Here is a 23,247-nt window from a genome sequence, read left to right as displayed (position 1 = left end):
CGTTGTTTTTTTGTTTTTCTTATGTTGGGTAAGCCTTTCATGGGGTCATATAGAGGTTGCTGCTAATATTTTGTTCTTAATGATATAATATTTAAAGACTAGTTGCACAAATGTCATGTCAATTAGTAGACTAGTCGGTGTGGGTTTTTTTTTTGTTGAAATGTGATTATATCAAGGGTTAATTTGCCTACTAACCATTTTGAGAGAAAATATTAACTAAATGACCTTGTAATAAAGCAAGTGAAGGATGGGACGATTTTACACAAAATTTGAAAAAAAATATCCTTTTCTACGGATGGTTTTGTGTTTTATGATACATACAACTTGCATATTATATTGTATATATTACACAAGTAGTATAGTTTAATAAGTTTATATCAATACAATGTATGTTATTCATTTGTTCCATCTATTTTAATAACTGCAAAGATAATAGGAAAAAAAGGTGAAGGAAGAAGAGAGTAAGAAATAAGAAATATAACAGAAAAAGGAAGAAAGCAAAAAAGAAAAGAAGCAGAATGAATAGGAGGAAAAGAATAAGGAAAAGGAATGAGAATGAAGCAAAAAAACTAAACGGGAGGGGCTGGGGAGAGAGGGTAAGGAGAAGGGAGAGAAGTATGAGGAGAGGAATGAGAAAGAAAAAAAAATCAAAGAAAAAAAAAAAATTGTTTTATTATATTATACTATTTCTACGAAATAAAATAGTATACTATAATATTAGTTAAAAACTCTATGAAGAAGACCATAAACAAAAAAAAACAGTATTTTTTTTTGTTTAACAAAAAAAAACAGTATTAAGAATACAAATAGACAAATAGTGTAATATAGATAAAATATGGTGCAAATTCTTTAGCAATAATATAAGTTTGAAAATACAATTAGAGATGTCACGTTCAAGACTATTCGATCAATATCTTACTCAAAATAATATATTAACACACAAAAGAAAACTATACTATTCTATAATACAAATAGTATAGAATGCGCCAAACAAAAAAAAGAATGCGTCAAAATTAATCGTTTTCTCCAAGGCGTCTGGGATTTTTTTCTTACACTTTGAAAACAATTACCTTGATATCAATATCATTTTTTCTTTCTCTATCAGGTCTTTCACCTCAATCTACCACCACTGTAGCCTTGATTTTTCAGAAAACATCGAACAAAACCTTTCTCATAAACATCCAATCTCAACCATGCCCTGCAAGTACCACAATATACAATTTCCTTTACATATGATTTACTTTTCTATTTTATTTGCCATACTATTTTACTTTATCATACTTGTTGTTTTTTTTATCTGATATCATACATGTTTAGAGTCAAAGGTAAATTGGTCTTTTTCTTCAACTAATATGAATTATATTATAGCACTTGCACCCTATGGTTATTTGGTGAATAATAAAAAAAATTATGGTTATAAAGTTCAATTTCCCTTATATTTATCAACAAAGAACAAAATTTTGTTATGTACACATACCAGTAAGGATCACGTGTAAAAGAAAAACAGAGCAGGCTGGTACAACTGAAAAAAAAATAGGGAGGCTATGGCGATAGAGAGATCCTTATAGCCTTGGGATTTAACTTGCAGAAATCCATCTTGAGTAGCTTCGAGTAATTGTCACCTCTAGGGGGGAGGGATTCGATCGGAGTAGCGGATGTAGGATTGAATTTAAGTGGGGGCACGGTAAACTTTTTCACTATGTTTTTTTTTTGAATTATACACAGTTTTTCCAAAGGCTTCCCAGATCCAAGAGACTAATCTGTGTCGCTGCGGCCCGAATGTTAAATTTCGCAGTGACCGGGAATCGAACCCAGGTGGCGGTACTCACAGCTGTGAGCCCTTTACCACCAGAGCTAAGATGCCCAGGTTAATGTGTTTTACTTTAGGATAAAGAGCAGTTATATAGATTTCATACGACTCGTCAAAGAAAAATAAAAAGTAGATGGGGGCACGTGACCCCGTCTCTTCCTCTCTGCGTCCGCCTCTATCTACTCCGAAACTCTTGGTCAATTTGGTTTGCGATAAACAGCGGAGAATGAAGAGGTTGTTGATGTCTTTGACCATTGCGTTCCATATTCAATAGACACTCGCTTGAAAAGCTAAGCGAAAAAGAATGGTGACCGGTTTGCGGAGCGGAGCCTCTTCCGTGTGAGAGACCGCACAGTTCCTTCCCAGTCCGGCGTTATTCTGGTTCCTAGAGCACTAATCGGTAGGGTTTGTTGACTAATAAACTTATCAGGGTGGAATAGCAAAATTATACTTGATTAAATAACAAGTGGAGTAAAAATAAAAATTGTATGGGTCCATATGGAAAGAGGTCCCATATTATGTGATGCTATTTATTGGGCAAATAAGGAGACGTATTCAAATAAATGACATGATATTCATTTTTTAACTAGATAGTGTTAAAAAGCTATTTAGATAGATAACGAATTAAAAAAAAACATAAGGTAATCAAGTAAACAGTTAAAGTATCAGGGCGGTGGACAGTCTAATTGCCAACACTAAACATTTAAATATAGATCTTTAATAGTATTGACTTATTTTCAAAAATATTTTATTTTGTAATTGTGATTGTGATTCATTTCCGTGTTTATAAAAATTATTAGTAATAATATTTTAAAAGGAATAAAATGGGAAGAACGAAAAAAGGTAACAAATTTATTTGAAAACGAAGTAGACAAAATAATTGAATCAAGGAATAAACCCATGTGGCACTAATACTATACCCACGAACTCTGCTTGATTATCATAATGTGAAAATTAGTGAAAGATTTTCCATTCAACAAAAAAGGTGATTATTACAATGTGGAATTTTCCGTAAAAATTGTCCATTTGAAGAAAAAGAAAATTACTGTCATAATGTTGAATTTTGGTTTCGAAGTTCAAAACAAACACGTAATATTTTCTATAAGATAAGTGATCTTCGCAGAAGAACTCATAACCAACCAAAAATGAGTGAGACAGGAGAAAAATCGAGAGACATATCTAGATGGAGCCTTAGAGGCATGACTGCTCTTGTCACCGGTGGCTCCAAAGGCCTCGGGTCAGTCCAAATTCCTCATACTTCATATGCTATACTAATTATTATAATTGATTTTATTTCTCAATTCAACCATAGATCTATATATAATTATATTGATGTTTAATTAATTATGAACGCTTTTCCTCAAAAGAGAAAGGCTTAGTGATGTATAAAGTAACATTGCATGTTTGCTGTGAATAGGGAGGCTGTGGTGGAAGAACTAGCCATGTTGGGAGCAAGAGTCCACACATGTGCCAGAGACGAAACTCAGCTTCAAGAATGCTTACTTGAATGGCAAGCAAAAGGGTTTCAGGTTACCACTTCTGTTTGCGATGTTTCTTCTCGTGTCCAACGAGAGAAACTCATGGAAACCGTTTCCACTCTCTTCCAAGGAAAACTCAACATCCTTGTAAGTTTATGTACAAGAAAAGATCATTAGCAAGATCAAATGATGTTGTTATCTATTGTGTTTGATTTGTGTCTATATACATATACATATAGGTAAACAATGCGGGAACTTGTATAACAAAGCCGACCACAGAGTTTAGTGCAGAAGACTTCTCGTTTCTGATGGCAACAAATCTCGAATCTGCTTTTCATCTCTCACAGCTCGCCCATCCTTTTTTGAAAGCTTCTGGTTCAGGGAGCATCGTGTTTATGTCCTCCGCTGCTGGGGTTGTGCATGTCAATGTTGGATCCATCTACGGAGCTACTAAAGGTATATACTTACACTCAAACAATTATTGCTCTAAGACTAACATAAATTTGAGAATATATATATGTTCACGCGTTGCAGGAGCTATGAATCAGCTAGCAAGAAACTTAGCATGTGAGTGGGCAAGTGACAGCATAAGGGTTAACTCTGTGTGTCCATGGTTCATAGCGACTCCTTTAGCAAACAAAGTAAGGCAATAAATAGATTAAAAAAAAAATACAAAGTTTTCCTTAATGCTATGAATTTTTTTTTTTGGAACACTCTTAATGCTATGAATAGAATAAGAAAATTACATTTGAAGTTTAACTTATCTCAAAATCTCTTAATTAGTTTATGGATCATGAAGAGTTAAAAAAAGAAGTGGAGACGAAGACACCAATGGGACGTGTTGGGGAGGCAAATGAAGTCTCATCGCTTGTTGCGTTTCTGTGTTTCCCGGCAGCTTCGTATATAACGGGTCAGGTTATCTGCGTTGACGGAGGTGCCACTATCAACGGTTTATCTTTCAAGTCTTTGCCTTAAGAGGTCAATATGATTGTGATGTTTTCGTTTGCTTCTATGTTTTTTTTTTTTATTTGAACAACTCGTTTGCTTGTAGGTGGTATCTTTGCGTTTACTTCGTATTTCATTCCGAATAAAAGGGTTGACGAAAGGAAAGCCATATGTTTTCGTTGGACGTAGATACGTAGTTATAGGTTTTGGCTTATAGCAAAAACCATTGTAAGAAAAATGATAATGTTTTATTTTTCATTCAAAAAAAAAATGTTTTATTTTTTTATGTTCAAAAAGAAAAATGATAATGTTCTATTTTTCAGAATTATTGTATTTGTATTTCGGGTCTTGACACTTGTAAACATAAACCACAAATAGGATGTTAAAATTGGTTTTCTTAGCAGGTTTTAAATGGATAATTAATTTGTTAGATAGTGTTTTACCTAAATTAACGAATACTCTATTAACCCGTTAACTTAATATATTTAATAACTAAATAATCAAAAAGTTATTTTTTTCAAAATTCCTTTTTCCAATTTTTTGAAAACTTTATTTTCAAAAATATATTTTCTTTTAAATCTATCTTTTTATTTTTAAGAATTTAAGAATTTTTATTCCAAATAATTTGATATTATAATCCTCAAACATTGGTTAAATGACAATCTTGAGAATTATAGAATCACAAGCAATCTCAACAAAAATCAATTCTTCTTATTAATCAAACCTCAGTGCTTTAGAAAAGTAACTCAAAAACTAAAGCCTCAAATCACAATTCTCAAAAACTCATAGTTAATGTCAAACACACAACATTGCTTTTATAGATAACTCAAATTCCTATTCCTAATAGTAAAACACAATATGATCCTTTCTAAAGTTCATAATCCAAATAGGAATAGGTGATTTCTTCAAGCTTACTCCAACAATCTCCTCTTAAGCTTTCCCTTAAGCTTAAGCCCTTCTTCACTCACATCTTCAACTCCAATCATAGCTCTCATCTCCTTGAACTTTATCCTACCAAGCGATTTTGTTAGAATGTCAGCTCGTTGCTCATTCCCGGGCACATGCTCCACCTCTACTTGTTCATGTTCAACACACTCTCTGATGAAGTGAAACCTTCTATGAATATGCTTGCTACGTCCATGAAACACCGGATTCTTTGTAAGTGCAATGGCTGACTTATTATCAACTCTAATGGTCACACGTTTGCAGTCCTCTCCGACCGTCTCACTTAAGAGATCTTGAAGCCATACTGCCTGTTTGGCTGCCTCAGTTGCTGCCATAAACTCAGCCTCACAAGATGATAACGCCACGATTTCTTGCTTAGTTGAGCACCAAGTTATAGGACTCTTGCCAAGGTAAAATATATGTCCAGTGGTGCTCTTTCCATCATCCAAATCAACATTATAAGAACTACCACTATAACCCAACAACCTTAGATCTTTGCTATGCGTGAACCTAAGGCCTAGTGAGCATGTTCCCCGCAAATACCTCAAGACTTGCTTTAAAGCTGCACCATGTGATTCTTTTGGAGACTGCATATATCTACTAAGCACACCGACACTAAAGTTTAGACCAGGACGGGTGTGAAGTAAATACCTGAGGCATCCAATGGCTCGACGATACTCCCTCTCATCCACATTCTTCTCCTCGATCGCTTTAGAGAACTTTGCGTTCATCTCCATCGGGCAATGCGTCATATTACACGAACTCATACCAGTTTCTTCTAGTATTCAACGCGCATATCGGTCTTGCTTCAATATAATGCTGCCTTCATATTGACAAACTTATGTCCCCAAGTAGTATGTGAGAGGTCCAAGATCACTCATCTCGAATTTGGCGGCCATCTCTAACTTGAACTCTTGTATCAAACGAAGTGATGATCCTGTAACTAGTAAGTCATCCACATAGACCACTACAACAAGAAGCTCTTGTTTCACTACTTTACGGTACAGCGACGGTTCTTTTGAGCATCTTTCAAACTTTAGTACTCACAGAATCTGATTCAATTTGATGTTCCAGGCCCTAGGAGCTTGACGCAGACCATAAAGAGCTTTCTTAAGTTTGTATACCTTCTGTTCTTCTCCTTGCACAACAAACCCTTCCGGTTGAGTAACGTATACTTCCTCTTTAAGATGTCCATGTAGGAATGTTGTCTTAACATCTAGATGATGTATCTCCCACCCATTTGAGGCTGCTAGAGCAATGATCAAACGTATGGTTTCCACACGAGCTACTGAAGCGAAAACTTCATCAAAGTCCACACCATGTCTCTGAACATAACCTTTTGCTACGAGGCGCGCTTTATACTTACTAATGCTCCCATCTGCGTTTCGTTTGATATTAAAAACCCACTTGAGACCAATAGGTTTCACACCATCAGGCACCTCCACTAGATCCCATGTTTTATTTTTTTCAATAGACAATAGTTCATCCTTGCAAGCGTCAATCCATACCTTCAAGCTTTTGGCCTCGCTAAAGTCCCAAGGTTCTTCGTTTATAATCAACAATAACCGTTCTCCTTCTATCTCAGAAAATAGAACATAATCATCAAGGTATGATGGTCTTGTACTTACACGTGATGATCTCCTTGGTTGGGAGCTCTCTTCTTCATCGTCTGTTAGCTCTTTGTCATCAACATCGACCAAGCCCTCGTCTCCATCATCTTCATAAGCTCCCACAGGAGTTCCAAGCTCATCAGAACCATCACTCAAACTCTTTAGATCAAACGTAAACGATCCCGGATCACACTGCTCTGTTTCCTCTGTTTGTCTCCAGTTCCATTCCTTCTCCTCATCGAACAAGACATTACAGCTTACTACGATACGCTTGCTCAATGAATCAACCAAGCGACAAGCTTTTGATCCAGGTTTCGTGCCTAAATGAACAAGTACTCGTGTTCTGTCATCTAACTTCTTGCGCCCCACTTTGTTTGTTTGTGCACAGCACACACAACCAAATACCTTTAGATGACTAAGATTAGGTTTTCTTTTCTTTAAAGCCTCATACGGTGTCTTACCATCAAGTGATCTTGTTGCAACCCTATTTATTAAGTAGGTAGCATGCCTTATTGCTTCCCCCTAAAGTGAGTTCGGTACGTTCATATGCTTCAAGATGCTTCTTGTCATCTCCAATAGTGTTCTATTGCGTCGCTCCACAACTCCATTCTGTTGAGGTGAGTAGGGAGCTGTCAAGTGTCGCTTGATGCCATGCTTATCACAATAAGTTTGAAACTCATAAGAGGTGAACTCGCCTCCCCTATATGTCCTTAAGGTTTTAATCTCAAATTGTGTTTCTTGATCAGCAAGTACTCTGAATCTTTTGAACTTCTCAAAGGCTTCACTCTTTTCACTTAATAGTATCGTCCACATGTAACGGATGAGATCATCAATAAGAACGAACACATACCTCTTGTGTGCTGGTGTTGTTGGTGTGATAGGCCCACAAAGATCACCATGGATGAGTTCAAGCATATCACTTGCTCGATAGGATGTTGCTTGTGGAAAGGATCGTCTGGTTTGCTTTCCAAGTAGACAAGAGACGCAAGTTTCTTTACTGATTTCGATATTAGGGATTCCAACAACAAAGTCTTTATTGATCATCATCTTCATTGTCTCCTTGTTAAGGTGGCCTAAGCGTGTGTGCCACTTTGATGACTCTGTTGTTAATGTTGTCTGTAGACACCTCACATGATCAACTTCAAGATTGACCTTGTATAGACGATTCTTTGACCTTGTCGTCTTTACCATCAATTGCCCCATACGATCAAAGAGAGTTAGTGTATTATCCTTCATACGTACCTCACAACCAACCTCAGTAGCTTGACCTAAGCTCACAATATTGCTCTTAAGACCTGGTATATAATAAACGTTCTTTAAGACTTTCTTCTCCCCACCTTTGAATATAAAACAAACCGTGCTTTTCCTCTAATATCAATTCTTGAGTCATCGCCAAATCGAACCAAACCAGTAATAGTTTCATCCAACTCGCAGAAGAGCAAGCGATTCCCGCTCATGTGATTACTAGCTCCGTTGTCTAGATACCATACATTCCTTGTGTCTTCTTCAGTCTCAAAGAAATTGGGGTTTACTCTCTTCTCATTGAGGTAAAAAACCTCATTCATCATCAACTCATCAGCTTCTTGAGTATCTTCATCCTTCTTTTCTACTGTCTCTTGAATTTTTAACACTTTATCCGGACAATCAGAGGCATAGTGGCCCTGTTTCTCACACTGGAAGCATGTAATATGCGAGAGATCTCGACCTCGTCCTTGTTTGTATGCTTCCTTTTGGCTCTGAACCGATCCAGAGCGGCCACGGCCTCTTCCTCTCCAGTTAGGGCGACCACCTCGTCCTCTTCCTCTGCCATAGCTCCCGCCATAACCTTCCTGATTAGAGTCTGTATTAGCATACATCAACTTTTCTTGGTCATCACGCGAGTCTTCTTCTTCTTCAGCGACTCTTTCCTCATAAGCTTTTAACCTACCAACAATATCCTCAAAACTTATTGTATTAAGATCCAAGACCTGCTCAAGAGAGGCAACCATGTGAATATATTTCCTTCTAGGCAAGCTCTTAAGAAATTTCTTCACAAGTTTCGGTTCCTCTATCATCTCTCCCAACGAAGCTGATTTTGATGATATCTCGGATAGTTTTCCAACAAATATATCAATTGTATCTCCATCTTTCATCTTAAGTCGATCAAAATCCGCCATCAAGTTTTGTAACTTAGCTTCACGTACTCTCTCAGCTCCAACATGCTGTGCTTTGATCGCATCCTACACTGCTTTTGATGTATCCAACTCTCCGAATTGCAAAGTTAACGCCTCCGATATATATTGAAACAACAACGCAATAGCCAAGTTTTTCTTATCTTCAGATTTGTTTCCTGGTTCGATAGTTTCCTACACCTTGTTGACTATCAATGCTATCTTCATCCTTATAGCCCACACGGTGTAATTTGAAGAAGAAAGCATCGGAAGTTTGATGGAGGAGGATCCATTGTCTTTGCTTTTGGTGCCAATCTCAGGGTCTTCTTTCACGTCGCTCATGTTTCTTTGTTAAGATTGATGTGTGGCTCTGATACCAAATATAGAATCACAAGCAATCTCAACAAAAACCAATTCTTCTTATTAATCAAACCTCAATGCTTTAGAAAAGTATCTCAAAAACTAAAGCCTCAGGTCACAACTCTCAAAAACTCATAGCTAATGTCAAACACACGACATTGCTTTTATAGATAACTCAAATTCCTATTCCTAGTAGTAAAACACAATATGATCCTTATCTCTAGAGTTCATAATCCAAATAGGAATAGGTTTACTTGTTCCTCAAGCTTACTCCAACAAGGATCATGTTTATGTGTCAATCTGAGTGAGCTTTTTAGTCTTTTTTTTAATTGGACCAACTTTACTAAGATATTAAAAAAGTAACATTAAATGGACCATTTAATATTTTACTATATATCATCAACTTTGAATATGGAAATAAATAAATATTAAACTATTTCTTTTGATGTTTGGTCATTTAATATATTAAAAAAAGAAAAACGTGATTATTTTATGGGCAAGAAGACTGGAAAACGAAGATGAAGTCGGGGGTATTCTTACAAATTTTACATATTTTTATATATAATGTTAAAGAATAGTTTGAGCAAAATTTGGTTGCATAACTTTTTCTCCCTTTTTTTCTTCGATTTGCGAACAGATAATGATTTCGATTCTCTCCATTGAAGATATGAAAGTGAAAGTTATGTTTTTAGTTCACCTCATTTGAATTCTTTTTGGGCTTAACATAGATTTTAAGAATCTATAAAATTAGCTGAATAAAATTGAATGTAAAAATTATATTACCTTTTTATAAACTTAAAATCAATTATAATAAAGTAAACAAAAAAATCAAACTAAATTTTTAAACAACTACCACCATAAAATTGCTAAAATAATAACATTATGAAACATTGTTAAATATTTCGTGTCATCTTTATGCTTTATTAAATTTTACATAGAGAAAAAAATGCAAATACATAATTGATTTTAAATTGTAAACATATCAGTATTTTTGATATTTCACCCCACGTAAAGAGCGGATTATCATTTAGTATCTATTAAAAATAAAAAAAATTACATACAACTTAAAATGAGTCTAAGGAAGTCTATATGGGCCAGTCACTGGTCTAAATGGTTAACACTAATACACTTTAAGACTAATTTATAAAAAAAAAGTTTCCTTTTTAAATTTCTATATTTTAGAATATATATTTTTTTTAAATAAGAAAACATTTGATTTCACTTTTTATATTAGTTAAATTTTATAAATTCTACTTTCATATTTTTATTATATTATTTGATATATATGAGATACGTATTATACAATTTTAATTTTTAAGATAAAATTTTATTAAATATCATAAAATATTATGAAATTTTAAGAAAATCAAATAAACTCTATTATGAATATAAAACAAACAATACAATATATTCTTTGTACTTATATACATTATATAATATAAATTATTAAATTATAATTTTAATGGAAGTATATAATTGCATAGGATCCTCTAAATTATTATATCTTATTATCTTATAGGTTTGTCTTATATTTTGAACTGGGTCAACTTGGACCGACGAAATTTATTAATTTATTGAATTTATTAATTTATCGAGTATTATTTATGAAGTTTCTACTATAAATTTAAATGGGTTCGGGATTTAAATAGAATGAGATTAAATAGGATGGATTTACCATTGTAAGATCATTAACCACAAACCTAAGAACACACGCGGTGATCATCTCTCACCGTAGTTTCTTACCAAAAGAAATGATTAAAATTAAAAATTGAAAGAGAGAAAATAGAAAAAGTCAGCATCTATAGGTTATAGCTTAGGAATAAACTATTGCAGATGAAATTTGCCACTTGCCCTTTCTTAAATGGTTAAACTAGTTTTAACACAATAAATTTAAATTGCACAAGTAAATTCCTTTTAAATATTAATATAATAATATGTAGAGACCCCATTTAACTTACATATCATTAATGATGCTCTAAAAACTAATATCTATAACTGGAGCAAAAGACACCTAAAATTAACCATGTCTGTGTTTTATTCAATTATAGTGGCTCAAATGTAAGATTCGATTACATATGGGGGTGATTGATGTTGGCTGTGAGTGCTCTACACAGCCATAATTCTCTCTAGAGCAATAAAATTAAAGCAATCAAACTTTATTAATAAAAACTAAAACTAGAGCCCAAAATCTTTAAAAGGAAATATAATGGCTCTAGAAATCAATTTTTCTAGAGCTTTAGGTTTAGTGCTTTTAAAACTTTGAAATAAACCTACAGCAATAAAATTTAAAGCTAAAGCCACAAAATCTACGGCTTAAATCTTAAAGCAAAAAATCCAAAGTTACAGCTTGTACCAATCAACCCTTATATCACTAGATCAGGTCAACCTATACATAAAATTTATAATTTCATATTTTACAATCAGCAAAAAAAAATTTGAAAATTGGAAAGAAAAAACAAATTAAATCACCTACAGAAAAGGTAAAATTAAAACACCCAAGATTTAAAAATATCTATCAATAAAATATATTATTATAATAATAATTATTATTTATTATACTTTAAACTTTTTTTCTTCTATTGATTAGTCTTCCAAATGAATTTAATTTTTTTTTTTATAAAAAAAATACTATTTCAATAAGCTTTCAATTGGAATATTTATCTACTAATATTTATTTTTTAAATTGACAATTTGATATTTTAATTTAAGTTTGATTTTGATTTAGAAGAGTGGTCATTGATGATTCTTACCATTAACTTGGTAACTAATTTATCAATTAGTTCTTACAGAAACGTAATCAATGGTCATTTTCTTACCATAAATTCAGTGATAAATTTTCCAAACTAATAGTAATGAATGACAAATAATGAACAAAAAAAATATGTTGTAGAAAATAAAATACGGTTTTCCACTCATCATTCTCATTCATTCTGATGGTATCCCACGGTTTAAGTTAGTTTTTAAAAAGATGGTTGCACCACTAATCTCATCCAGTAAGTCAACAAGTCTTGGTATGAAATACTTATACTTGATGGTTTTGTTGCACTTGCATTCGGTTCAGTGAGGATGGAAGTGAGAAGAGCAATATAAAAGAAAGGAGACTTCATTACAACAAGCTAAATAGCATCACACCGCTTTTGTTATTAATAGAACTAGAGCTTTTCCCGGGCTACGTCCGGGTTTATTTCCATAAATCCTTAATTTATTTTTAAGGTATTATGTTATTTCTATTTAAATATGTAATATGTATATCCGAAACTCTGGCAAATATAAATTACTAAACTGAATTTTAAGTTATTAGAACGCAAAATGTAAATAATAATAAAAATACATATTACATTATTCAAAATATTTTTACAGTAAAATAAGTTAATACTCCAATCATTTAAAATTTTGATTTCCTAACTCATTTGTTCATTCTATTTTTCTGGTTCGTATTGTATAATTAGTGGCTAAGAGTTTACATTGTTACCAATAAAACAAATCTTTCTAGAAGTATAAGTATACATGAAAGTTAAATTTGTTTGAATTTTTATTCCAATTTCAAAAATGTTGGATCTAAAAAATACTTTTCTAATGTGTTTTTGATTTTGTATTAAATTTCTAAAAATATTCTGTATATTTTGTTTTGTTACAAATTTTGTTAGAATAGTGACTAAAACTTCCTGATTTTGTTTGTTGTAAGTTTGCAAAATAGAATTATATTTGGGAGAATTGGAAAAACAAGACACTTTCGAAGTTTGTTTGTCAAAATAAGACTTTGGTCGTTTTGGACTGGTTTTGCCCTTGTATTGTGGAAAAAATAGTAAACTTAGGTAAAAAAATATAAAAAAAAATGTAGAATCATTAGAAACCAAAGTATATATACTTTTATGTTTAAATTTAATTTTTAAAAATTGTGGAACTATGTTTTATTTAAAATCAAAGCTATAACAAAATACTTATTCTAGCCATCTACGTAGTCTACAAATCGAATATAAAGTATTGTACATAGGTTTACCTTGGATAGAAAATATAAACTACACTTTCTTCAATAGTTTACCTTATCTTTCCTAAATATATCCTAACTAAATATTTCCTAAATATCTCCCCCCCCCCCCCATGATTTTCTCCCTTTTCTCTTCACACGATCTCTATCTCCCTCGTTCCTTGTTCCTCTCTCTTCTTCATCGACAAAAATCTCTTCTATCAACCAACACAAGATGGTTCTAATCTACGTTAAATCTGGTGTATGGATGTCAAGTTTCAGTGACGAGTGGAGTTTCTTGGCAGACAAACAAAGGCGTGGTCGAATGGTGACATTAGAAACTACTACTTTACTGGAGGAACTCAAGATCATGGTGTGTGAAGATTATGGGATCGACCCTAATTTGGTTAATGTCGAGTTCAGTTATGAGATGGTCAATCAAAGAGGAAATCCTCCCATTAGTATCAGTAATGATCGACAAGTGTGTAACTTTGTGTGCTACACAAAGAAGGGTTCCTCTACAACCTTATGTGTCACGTTCTTTGGTACTGGTACTGGTGTAAAGGAAAAGGAACGAGTCAATATCAATCTGAATAAGGAACCGTGTGATTCAAGTAATGTTGAGGAAGGTGAAGTTCCTGACATAAATCTGGGAGATTTTGAAGAACCATCAACAAAGTGTTGTGATAAAAGGAAGAATCATGTCGTTGAGGATGGTTCCGGTCATGTTGGTTCAAAGAGTGAAAAGTATGGCGATAGTGAAAAGGAAAGCCGAGTTGGGAACACAGATTTCGTGAAGAAAGATCAACTTTTCCGAAGTAAACGTGTCCTAAAGGCAACAATGGAAATTTGGGCGATGAAGAATAATTACGATTTCCTTGTTACCAAATCAACGAAAAAGTGGTGGTCTATACGATGTAAGGATAATACGTGCAACTAGACTGTGCGTGCGGAATGTGTTGATGGGTCTACATATTTCATGATCAATAAATGTGTGGGTATACACTCATGTGCTCCTTCAAAGAAAAGCAACTTCGGAAAAACGGCGTCGGCAAGAACTATTGGAAAGCTGATACAACATCGATTTGATGATGCCAATGATGGCCCCAAAGCAAACGACATCATTCAGTTTATGAGGCTAGAACATAGCTGCGAAATTACTTATTGGCACGCTTGGGAAGCTCGTGAGTATGCAATTGCAGCTGTTAGAGGTATACCAGACGAAAGTTATGCAAAGATACCAAAATATTTGCATATGATTAAAGAAGCTAATCCTGGTACACACGCTCACTATGAAACTAAGAAGGATGGTAGATTCATGTATCTATTTATGTCATTTGGGCAATCAGTTAGAGGATTTCACAGTCATATGCGTAGGGTGATTGTTGTTGATGGAACTTTTCTGAAAAATAAATATAAAGGAGTTCTACTTGTTGCTACAGCTGTAGATGGTAACTCCAACTTGTATCCAATTGCATTTGGAGTTGCTGATTCAGAGAATGAAGAATCATGGGAGTGGTTCTTCAGACAGTTGAGTGTGGTTATTCCTGATAGTAAAGACTTAGCTTTTGTGTCAGATAGACATGCGTCAATTGCTAAAGCAATCAGGGATGTCTACCCACGATCAAAGCACGGAATTTGTATACACCACTTGCTGACCAATGTGGTTAAATTCTTCAGGACAAAGGGTTCACTGCCTTGGTCGAGAAGGCTTCAAAGGCATATAGGTATAGTGAATTTCAGGAACGTTTCACAGAAATTGTTGATATCAGTCCGGCACTTGGAAGATATCTACAGGAGGCTGATGTGAGAAAATGGGCTTGTTCTCTCTTCCCTGGATCCAGGTATGACATCAGGACCAATAACCCAGCTGAGTCGATTAATTCAGCTTTGAGATCTCCTAGACAATTTCCAGTAATTCCTTTGCTAGATAGTATAAGAGAAATGATGACCCGATGGTTCTATGAGCGTCGCATGTTAAGCTCCAAACATATTGATATTTTAACCGTTAAGGTGGAGAAAAAGATTGATAGGAGAATCGTGAAGGCTCGAGGGTTTTAGGTTCAGAAGGTTGACAACTTCAGATCACTTGTTAAAGGAGACATATATGATTGTCATGTTGATCTGGAAACCAGAACATGCACATGTGGGAAATTTGATTTAGGAAAAATTCCATGCAGACACGCCATTCCTGCAATTTATTCTCGAGGTATGGAAGTATATAAACATTATCTTGGTACCTATATATTCCAGCATTTTGCAGCATTTAGACATTGGTCAGTCTTTTTTTGACACAGGTATGGAAGTACACCAATTTACTGATGGCGTCTATAGCACTGCAACGTGGAGAGCTGCCTACGCGGAATCCATTAATCCCATACCAGTTCCAGAGGCTGAATGGAATGTCCCAGATGAGGTTAAACTTGCGAAGATCTTACCACCAGAGTCAAGAAAGAGTGCTGGTAGACCAGTAAAGAGAAGGTATGAAACAGTAGAAGACAAGATTAGATCTTCTCAAGGATCAACAAAGAAGAAAAAGCACAAGTGCAGCCGGTGTGGTATGGAGGGACACAAGAGAGGAACATGTGATAAACCTATCTAGTTTGTTGTGTGTGTTCTCTGTTATTTGTTGTTTGCTTACAACATTGTTGAGACAAATCGAATCTTCATATTGACAGTTTGATTTTTGCAATTTTTTTTTGTTATATTCGATGCAAATCACCAAAAACATCAAAGAACATAGTCTTACATTTATTTAGAAAAAACAGAACAAGAAATTGAACATCATGCATAGGTAAGGTACATGAAGACCATAGCAAAACAACACACAAACAAAGCTTTGATGATCCTTAACTCTCTAATGCATTCGATGGAATTTTCTTCACAACGAGCAATTGCATCTTCCATCTCTTCAAGTCTACTCTTATGTCGTTTCAGCATTGTCTCAGAAGCGCATACTGATTTTTGAAACTCGGAATTGTCCACTAGCAGCACATCAAACAGATCCTGAAAGTCTTCAATTTCCTCAACAACTGACTTATCAGTCCATTTGAACAAGTGAGTTTTGTCCTTCATCATTAACATCAACAAACAGTTAGATTGGAGCGACGACAAGGTTATATGAATACAGACTAACCATCTCAGATCCCATCGGACAACAATGGAACAATCTTCCCGGATTTTTGACAGTTGTTGAAGTGAAAAGATGCACTGCCTTGCCGCAGTTGCATCTTAACAGCTGCCCTGTGATGTTCCCACAGCTCGAAAATAGAAATCCCCTTATTTGTCCTGATCACTAAGCTCCATAAACCACCATCATCATCCCAGTCAACCAACTCCTTAAGTGAGAGACTAGTATCGCACTGAAGCCTGGTAACTGCGTGGAACTCAAGCAATGAAAATCGGAGAGGTCTTCTCGCAAAGACAAACCAGAGCTCATGATCTTTGTAAGTCAACAGCTCCCTACACAAGAAGCCGTGTATCACTCTCACCGAGAATCCCAAACCATTATCGAACAGCTTAAAATCTGAGCAAAAACAGGATCTTTCTTCACTGTCTCCAACTCCTTTGGCAACCACTCCATCAATCTTTTGAAATAGCGTACCATCTTGCAGTTGTTATTGATCTTATGCACTTGGGTCTCTTCACCCGGCTTGAACAACCGCTTTGGTAACTCCTCAGACATACCTACAATCACAGAAAAGAAGTTTATAATCAGAGCACAAACAAAGAAAGAAGAAGATTTGACAAAAAAACAAACCTTTGAATTGGAAAACAACAAAAACGAATCTATTTGTCAATTTTCCCTCTTTCAAAAAAGGACCAAAATTGAAGATAAGAAACTAAAATCAAAACACCCAAACAATAACATTCATGAATTGCGTAATGTATAAGGAGATTAATCAACCCATTCAAGTAATTTAGATTAAGAAATAAGAGAAATCGGATTTAAGTGATGAGAAACTTTAAGAAATCTAGGGTTAAGAGAATCAAAACAAGTAATCGCAAACTCACCTTCTTAGAAACGTGAGATGTTGATGAAATTGATGGTGGAAGAAGAAGAAGAGCGTCCGACGATGTCGTAGAGTAAGAACAAATCTCCAATTCTTTAGGCTGATAACAAAGAGAAAGGCGAAAATAACTAGATTAGAGATGAAAAATGAAAGTTAAAGAGTGAAGAAACGATTTGGCTTTGTTCTTACCCAAAATCGCCATTGGAGGAGCTTCAAGCTTTCGGCGGAGAAGATGAGAGAGGTTCGTTAATCTCTAGGGTAAATCGACTTTTGTTTCTACTTTTTTTATTGTTTTTCCTTTATTTTTACTTTCTGTTTTTACTTTTTGTTTTTTTGTTTTTTAAAAGTGGTTAAATATATTTCGAAATATTAATATTAATTATATAAATCTTAACTATGCTAAATTGAGGGCAATATGGTATTAAAAAAATTATAAATCCTACTTACCTAAAGAATTTTCAAAAAGTTCTATTCTGACAAATCGAAGTATAAAATGTCTTTATTTTCCAATTTTCTCATTATATTTTCCCTTCAGCACACAATTTGTGTTATCAAGAAAATGAGCAACGCAAAAAATATGGGGGAATGTAGTCTCGTCTTCTTCTTTGTTATATTCGTCTTACTCTTATCTATTGTGGTGTATAACTTTTTTTATATTGCAAATTTTTTTTTTTGAAACTGGCATTCATAAATCACTTTTATATTGCAATTTTCCTTTTAAATTTCAATAATATCAATGGTACAATGGAAGTAAATCATCTTGATGGTGTTATTAGCACACTTATTTTTCTCCATTCTTTTGCATTAGTTTTGTAGGATATGTTATATAATTAAAAAAGAAAATTATTTTTAGGCCAAAAATGGTAACTATGTCTCATTAGACTAATCTCATATACTTTATGTCTTATTTAGGGATGGGCGTTCGGGTATCCGTTCGAGTTCGGGTCGGATATTTTGGATTTTCGGGTATTTCGGTATAGAGGTGTAGAAACCGTTCGGGTATTTCTGTACTTCGGGTCGGGTTTGGATCTTTTTAGTTCGGGTTCGGTTATTTCGGATCGGGTTCGGATATTTATATTTTGAAAAAACAAAATTAAATTTTCATTTCTCAAATTTATTGTATTTAAAAATATAACTTTCACTTAACTAATTTCTTTATTTTTAATAGATTGAATGGTTAATAGATCTCGACATAACATTTTGAAAGTAAAAAGACATTAATTTGATTATTGTTTTTAAATTTTTGATATAAGTTTTTGTTAATTCTTAAAATAAAAAGATTAACATGCATTTTAAGTGAGTAGGAAATCATTTTCTCCGTAATTGTATGCATATCATATGAAATTAAAATATGTGTAGTATCGATATAAATATTCTATATAAAATGAGAGATGTAAACTAGAAATATAAGGTTAATTATACATATGTTCGGTTATTTTCGGATATCCATTCGGGTTCGGATATTACCCGTTCGGGTTCGGATATCCAATCTCTCTTAATTCAATATCCATTCGGATATTCTGCTACTTCGGTTCGGATTTCGGTTCGGATATCGGGTAAAATGATCGTCCCTATCCCTGGGTTGAAGTTAAAAAATCTTCTGACAAAGAAATATTGTTGAAAAGTCAACTTACCTCCACACACCACATATTTCTCTCCCGCCTAATCCTCCGCCTTCCCCACGCGCCGATCGTTCCTCCTACTTGTCCACTTGGCCTCCGACAGTGGTTACATTACATACAGACATCTATACTCAAGAATATCATAACTAATCACAAGCTCTCTGTCCCTTTCAAAATATGGCTAATCTCTACACGTTAGCCTCCGCCACTCGACTCTCCGTTTCGCTTCCTAATCCTCACGTGCTCCCCACGCGTCGCCGTTTTCATCTGCCGTTAGCAACTCTTGCCTCATCCTCGTCTCCAGAGTCATCGGCATCATCCACCCCTAGTTCGATCCCCGTTGTCAACGGGAACACGTTGTCAAGTTCTTATGGAACCCGCGATAAGGTTGTTGTGGATGATAACAGCCTCTTTGCTCGCTTCTTTCGTTCCACCGAATCCACCGTCGAGAAGGTAACAACTAATAAATCGAACTTTTCGAAATATTACTCTGTTTCTTCTTATCTTTTTCTTATATGTATATATAAAGTTTCGGTTGAGATCTGACATGATTCGAGAGTTGGATGGAACAAACATATCATATTTGACTGTTTTTTTTTTTTATGTAATGGAACAGATCATATTCGATTTTCGGTTCCTGGCACTCTTGGCAGTAGGTGGTTCTTTGGCTGGTTCGCTACTCTGCTTCCTCAATGTAACTTTGTTGTTTTTTAATCTAAAATGTTCTGACACAACTACAACATTCTCTGTACTTAAAAGTAGTGAGTTAACTATGTAGGGGTGCGTCTATGTCATGGAAGCATATAAAGTCTATTGGACTAACTGTGTCAAAGGCATCCACAAGGGCCAAATGGTTTTACACCTCGTCGAAGCTATTGGTAATGTTTCTATACATATATATGTGCATGACCTGTATAATTCTGATTCTCTTTAAAATTCTTGATTTGTAGATGTTTATCTGGCTGGGACTGTTATGCTAATATTTAGCATGGGTTTGTATGGACTATTCATTAGCAACTCCCCTTCTGATATCCTTCCTGAATCCGATCGTGCCCTTAAAGCCTCTTCTCTATTTGGAATGTTTGCCATGAAGGAGAGACCGAAATGGATGAAGATCAGCTCGCTTGATGAGCTCAAAACCAAAGTTGGACATGTTATTGTCATGATCCTTCTTGTGAAGATGTTCGAAAGAAGCAAGATGGTTACCATCGCCACTGGACTAGACTTGCTAAGCTATTCCGTTTGTATTTTCTTGTCATCTGCTTCTCTCTATATCCTCCATAACCTTCACAAAGGAGAGCACTGAATGTACCCTATCTTCTCCATTTGTACAGAACCAAATCCAATATAAGTTTAAGCTTCTGTACTGTGCCGTGTCAAATAATTTTTAAGGTTCTATTAAAAAAATATTAACTGTATATATATATATATATAAAATGTAATGAAATAATTTTAAAAGTTTATATCTATCTATGTATATAGTTTGATGTTTTTTCAAATTATAAGCTCTAAATTTAGAAGTATTAAAGTTTTAGACCATGATTGATGTAAGAGTCATTTAGGTAGAAAATCATTGATGTAATCTTAATATTTTAGATATGAACCATATTGGACCGCTACATTGATGACATGCTAGCATTAGACGGCCCTGCTTCTGTATAACCAAATCTATTTGAACAACCAATGTCATTGTGTATTATGTTCATTCACTAGAGGAATAGTATATTCTCAGATCATTCACATTATGTACATTTCGTAGCTTCGCCAAGGCAATGCCATTGATTTGCCTTACCCTCTCTCTTGAAAGCTTCAACGACTTACCTATCTCTTCAAAAGACATAGGAGTCTCTCCGTTGAGACCAAAGTAGAGTCCCAATACTCGAGATTCTCTCGCGGTGAGAGTTCCCAAAAGCTGCTTAATCCCCTCCTTCATGTGCTCCCTTTTCACCATCTCCTCTGGCCTTGTTTCATCTGGTCCCCTTACAATCTCCTGAATCAGTCAAAAACTCTCAAAGAGTTACTCATTGTTCCCTAACTACTATGGGGAAAAAAAAATTGAAAGTGTACCTGCAATGTCATGCGGCCATAATGAGATGCGACTCTGTCCAAGGAAACAGGGGTTCTGCTTCGATCCACAGCAAGTCTAACCGCTGAAACATTGATGTTGAGGTGCTCTGCAATCTCTTCGGAGCTTGGTGCTCGTCTTAGTTTTCTTGTTAAAACATTACTAGCTTCTGCAACTTTCGCTGTTAACTCCCACATGCTTCCCTACACACAAAAAGCTAAAAAGATGCATTCACTAATCACTTACCACTTCATAGGAACACTTTGTCGTTTATTTTCCTTATTAATATTATAACTTAACAATAGAAGCTAACTTGACATGGCTTATGCATATATGTAACGTCTAAAGATATTTGATTTTCATAAGGATTCGAGACTCTCATTAATTCAATAAAAATGTAAGAATTAGAGATGCAGGGCTCACCGGCAATTTGACTAGTCTAGACTTGTGAGCAATAGCTCTAAGAATGGCCTGTTTGATCCACCAGTAGACATAAGTTGATAGTTTGTAGCCACGTTCAGGATCAAACCTCTCAGCTCCTCGAAGAAGCCCTATGCTTCCTTCTTGAATCAGGTCTTGCAGATTCAACCCTTTGCCTTGGTATCCTGTTGCAATAGAGACAACTAGCCTCCGGTAACAACGAGTGATCTTTTCTCTCGCTTCTCTTCTTCTGCATAAAATTTCATTAGCGCTACGCTTCTTCTTCCCTTTGCTTGTACTTGACAGCAAAACTGACACCATCCCATTCTCTTCAACACTTGCTCCAAGGTTTTCAAGTATGGCTCCTTCCTGTTCGTTACCAGAAAAATAAAGTTTTTAAGTTCTTGCCATGGGGAGATATTCGAAAACTTTCCATAAATGATGTAGGAACTATATACCTTGAGGTACAAGCAAAGCTGAACCTCTTCTGAACGGCTCAAGAACCCAGATCGTGAAGCTCCAACAGGAACACTAACAGGTTCTGCTACTGGTTCTACTACTTGGTCAACATCATCATCTTCTTCAGGCTCTAGACGCTCGAAACCTGCTCTTCTTCTCCTCCTCCTCTTTCTCCTCTTTTCTAACTGAGATCCCCATTTCTCAGGTTTGATCATCACGGAGCTCTCAGCTGCTCTATCCACAGTGGCTTCATTGAAAAACAGAGTGGTGCCAAGCTTTATGGAAGATGGGGATGATGAAGAAGGAGATGGTTGACATTGGTGACTTGATCTGAGTAACGGAGAAATTGTTGGGAGAGGAGAGGGACACATGGTAGCAGTGGCAGTGGTGGGTATGGTGGCCATGGATGATGATGAGCTGCAGAGCTTCCACACCTTAAGATATTTTTTTTCTTTTTATCTTGTTTTTGGTCCAATGGATGGAAGCAGAAGATAATTCTCGCTCTTGGGTTACTTATCATAGAGGAGACTGTGTCATCTATCAGTTATCACCAATTAAATTTGGTGGAGTTGGTTTTCTTTTATTTTCTTTCCATTTTTTGTTTTTGACGAAAATTTTATTAAGGTTATTTATATACTTTTGTGGATCAATGATTATCAAATTGGGAAGTCTGTTTACTCCAGACTTGGACTGGATCTTCTGCTTGCTGCCTATTTCTTATGGTTTTCAGGCCCAACTAAAAGGCCCAATAAAATTAAATCCTAGTTTATATCTTTCTTTATCTTTTGTAAAATATGGACCAATTTTATTTCTCTTATAAGTTTATACTTCTTATCAACAACAAAAACAACATGATAAAAGCCAGAGGCTAATGGAATAAATTGAGAATAGTGTTTTTTTATGTAATACACCTGTTCGGAATCGCGCTAGGCGCTATCCGTGCGGCGATTCTGGGTCTAGCGAGTTGTTGAAAAATCGGAATAAACTCGGGATATACGCGGGACCTAGCTTTTAGTACATTTTTAGTTTTAAATACATACAAGATTCATCAAATTCAAATTAGATCATATAAAGGCATTAGTTTTATCGGATGTCATTAGTTTTTCTCAAGAGAATAAAACAGATGCGTTTAGTTTAGTCTTGCACAAGAAAAAAGTAACCAATCCACCTTTGTTTTGACAGATAGGACTAGAAGACGAGTTTGATTTGTCTAAAAAGTCAAACAAGAAATAAAATTAAAAGATACAAAAAGTTCAGAATTGTTGTGAACTATTAGCTCACATGAGATAAAGAAATATTTATGTGTAATTTATATAAGTGTTTATTTATTTGTATATATTATTAATATGTTGTTTGTGTGAGAGACAAACTCACATTGGGGAGAGAATAAGTATTGAACTTCC

General features: G+C 34.9%; 4 protein-coding genes across 5 annotated transcripts; 2 read left to right on the top strand and 2 right to left on the bottom strand.

The window, feature by feature from the left end:
* Positions 1-2,848: 2,848 nt before the first annotated feature.
* Positions 2,849-4,581, top strand: LOC106372275 (tropinone reductase). Of its 2 annotated transcripts, XM_048769218.1 has the most exons (6): positions 2,849-3,047; positions 3,228-3,435; positions 3,528-3,744; positions 3,823-3,929; positions 4,072-4,266; positions 4,340-4,581. In XM_048769218.1, exons 1-5 carry the CDS (start codon positions 2,956-2,958, stop codon positions 4,261-4,263), a joined length of 816 nt encoding a protein of 271 aa, XP_048625175.1. In that variant the 5' UTR covers positions 2,849-2,955; the 3' UTR covers positions 4,264-4,266; positions 4,340-4,581. The 2 variants fall into 2 exon arrangements, with proteins under 2 accessions (XP_048625175.1, XP_013667906.1); XM_013812452.3 differs by having other exon boundaries at positions 4,072-4,581.
* A 563-nt stretch (positions 4,582-5,144) lies between these two features.
* LOC125592771 (secreted RxLR effector protein 161-like) lies at positions 5,145-5,930 on the bottom strand. The gene has a single exon (XM_048768170.1). It carries the CDS (start codon positions 5,928-5,930, stop codon positions 5,145-5,147), a length of 786 nt encoding a protein of 261 aa, XP_048624127.1.
* A 12,955-nt stretch (positions 5,931-18,885) lies between these two features.
* On the top strand, positions 18,886-20,363 carry BNAC09G43360D. The gene is made up of 4 exons (XM_013812449.3): positions 18,886-19,353; positions 19,517-19,594; positions 19,679-19,778; positions 19,851-20,363. Exons 1-4 carry the CDS (start codon positions 19,078-19,080, stop codon positions 20,204-20,206), a joined length of 810 nt encoding a protein of 269 aa, XP_013667903.1. The 5' UTR covers positions 18,886-19,077; the 3' UTR covers positions 20,207-20,363.
* A 189-nt stretch (positions 20,364-20,552) lies between these two features.
* Positions 20,553-22,393, bottom strand: LOC125574912 (RNA polymerase sigma factor sigD, chloroplastic-like). Its single transcript, XM_048769217.1, has 4 exons — positions 21,844-22,393; positions 21,389-21,754; positions 20,968-21,168; positions 20,553-20,890 (listed from the first exon to the last, which is right to left on the bottom strand). The coding sequence occupies exons 1-4, from the start codon at positions 22,246-22,248 to the stop codon at positions 20,603-20,605; spliced, it is 1,260 nt and encodes a 419-aa protein (XP_048625174.1). The 5' UTR covers positions 22,249-22,393; the 3' UTR covers positions 20,553-20,602.
* Between the last annotated feature and the right edge of the window lie 854 nt (positions 22,394-23,247).

The sequence above is a fragment of the Brassica napus genome, chromosome C9 (assembly GCF_020379485.1).
Source record: "Brassica napus cultivar Da-Ae chromosome C9, Da-Ae, whole genome shotgun sequence".
Lineage (NCBI taxonomy): Eukaryota > Viridiplantae > Streptophyta > Magnoliopsida > Brassicales > Brassicaceae > Brassica > Brassica napus.
The sequence above is the reverse complement of the archived record's forward strand: the minus strand, read 5'-3'. Positions and strand labels throughout refer to the sequence as shown.

What these genes read in the sequence shown, in the direction of transcription:
- LOC106372275 (XM_048769218.1), top strand. Translation starts at nt 2,956, where the DNA reads ATGAGTGAGACAGGAGAAAAATCGAGAGACATATCTAGATGGAGCCTT. An exon ending in AAGGAAAACTCAACATCCTT is followed by an intron (nt 3,436 to 3,527) that starts GTAAGTTTATGT and finishes ATATACATATAG; the next exon opens with GTAAACAATGCGGGAACTTG. An exon ending in CATCTACGGAGCTACTAAAG is followed by an intron (nt 3,745 to 3,822) that starts GTATATACTTAC and finishes CACGCGTTGCAG; the next exon opens with GAGCTATGAATCAGCTAGCA.
- LOC125592771 (XM_048768170.1), bottom strand. Translation starts at nt 5,930, where the DNA reads ATGACGCATTGCCCGATGGAGATGAACGCAAAGTTCTCTAAAGCGATC.
- BNAC09G43360D (XM_013812449.3), top strand. Translation starts at nt 19,078, where the DNA reads ATGGCTAATCTCTACACGTTAGCCTCCGCCACTCGACTCTCCGTTTCG. An exon ending in CCGAATCCACCGTCGAGAAG is followed by an intron (nt 19,354 to 19,516) that starts GTAACAACTAAT and finishes GTAATGGAACAG; the next exon opens with ATCATATTCGATTTTCGGTT. An exon ending in ACACCTCGTCGAAGCTATTG is followed by an intron (nt 19,779 to 19,850) that starts GTAATGTTTCTA and finishes CTTGATTTGTAG; the next exon opens with ATGTTTATCTGGCTGGGACT.
- LOC125574912 (XM_048769217.1), bottom strand. Translation starts at nt 22,248, where the DNA reads ATGGCCACCATACCCACCACTGCCACTGCTACCATGTGTCCCTCTCCT. An exon ending in AGCTTTGCTTGTACCTCAAG is followed by an intron (nt 21,755 to 21,843) that starts GTATATAGTTCC and finishes GGTAACGAACAG; the next exon opens with GAAGGAGCCATACTTGAAAA. An exon ending in ATGGCCGCATGACATTGCAG is followed by an intron (nt 20,891 to 20,967) that starts GTACACTTTCAA and finishes TGACTGATTCAG; the next exon opens with GAGATTGTAAGGGGACCAGA.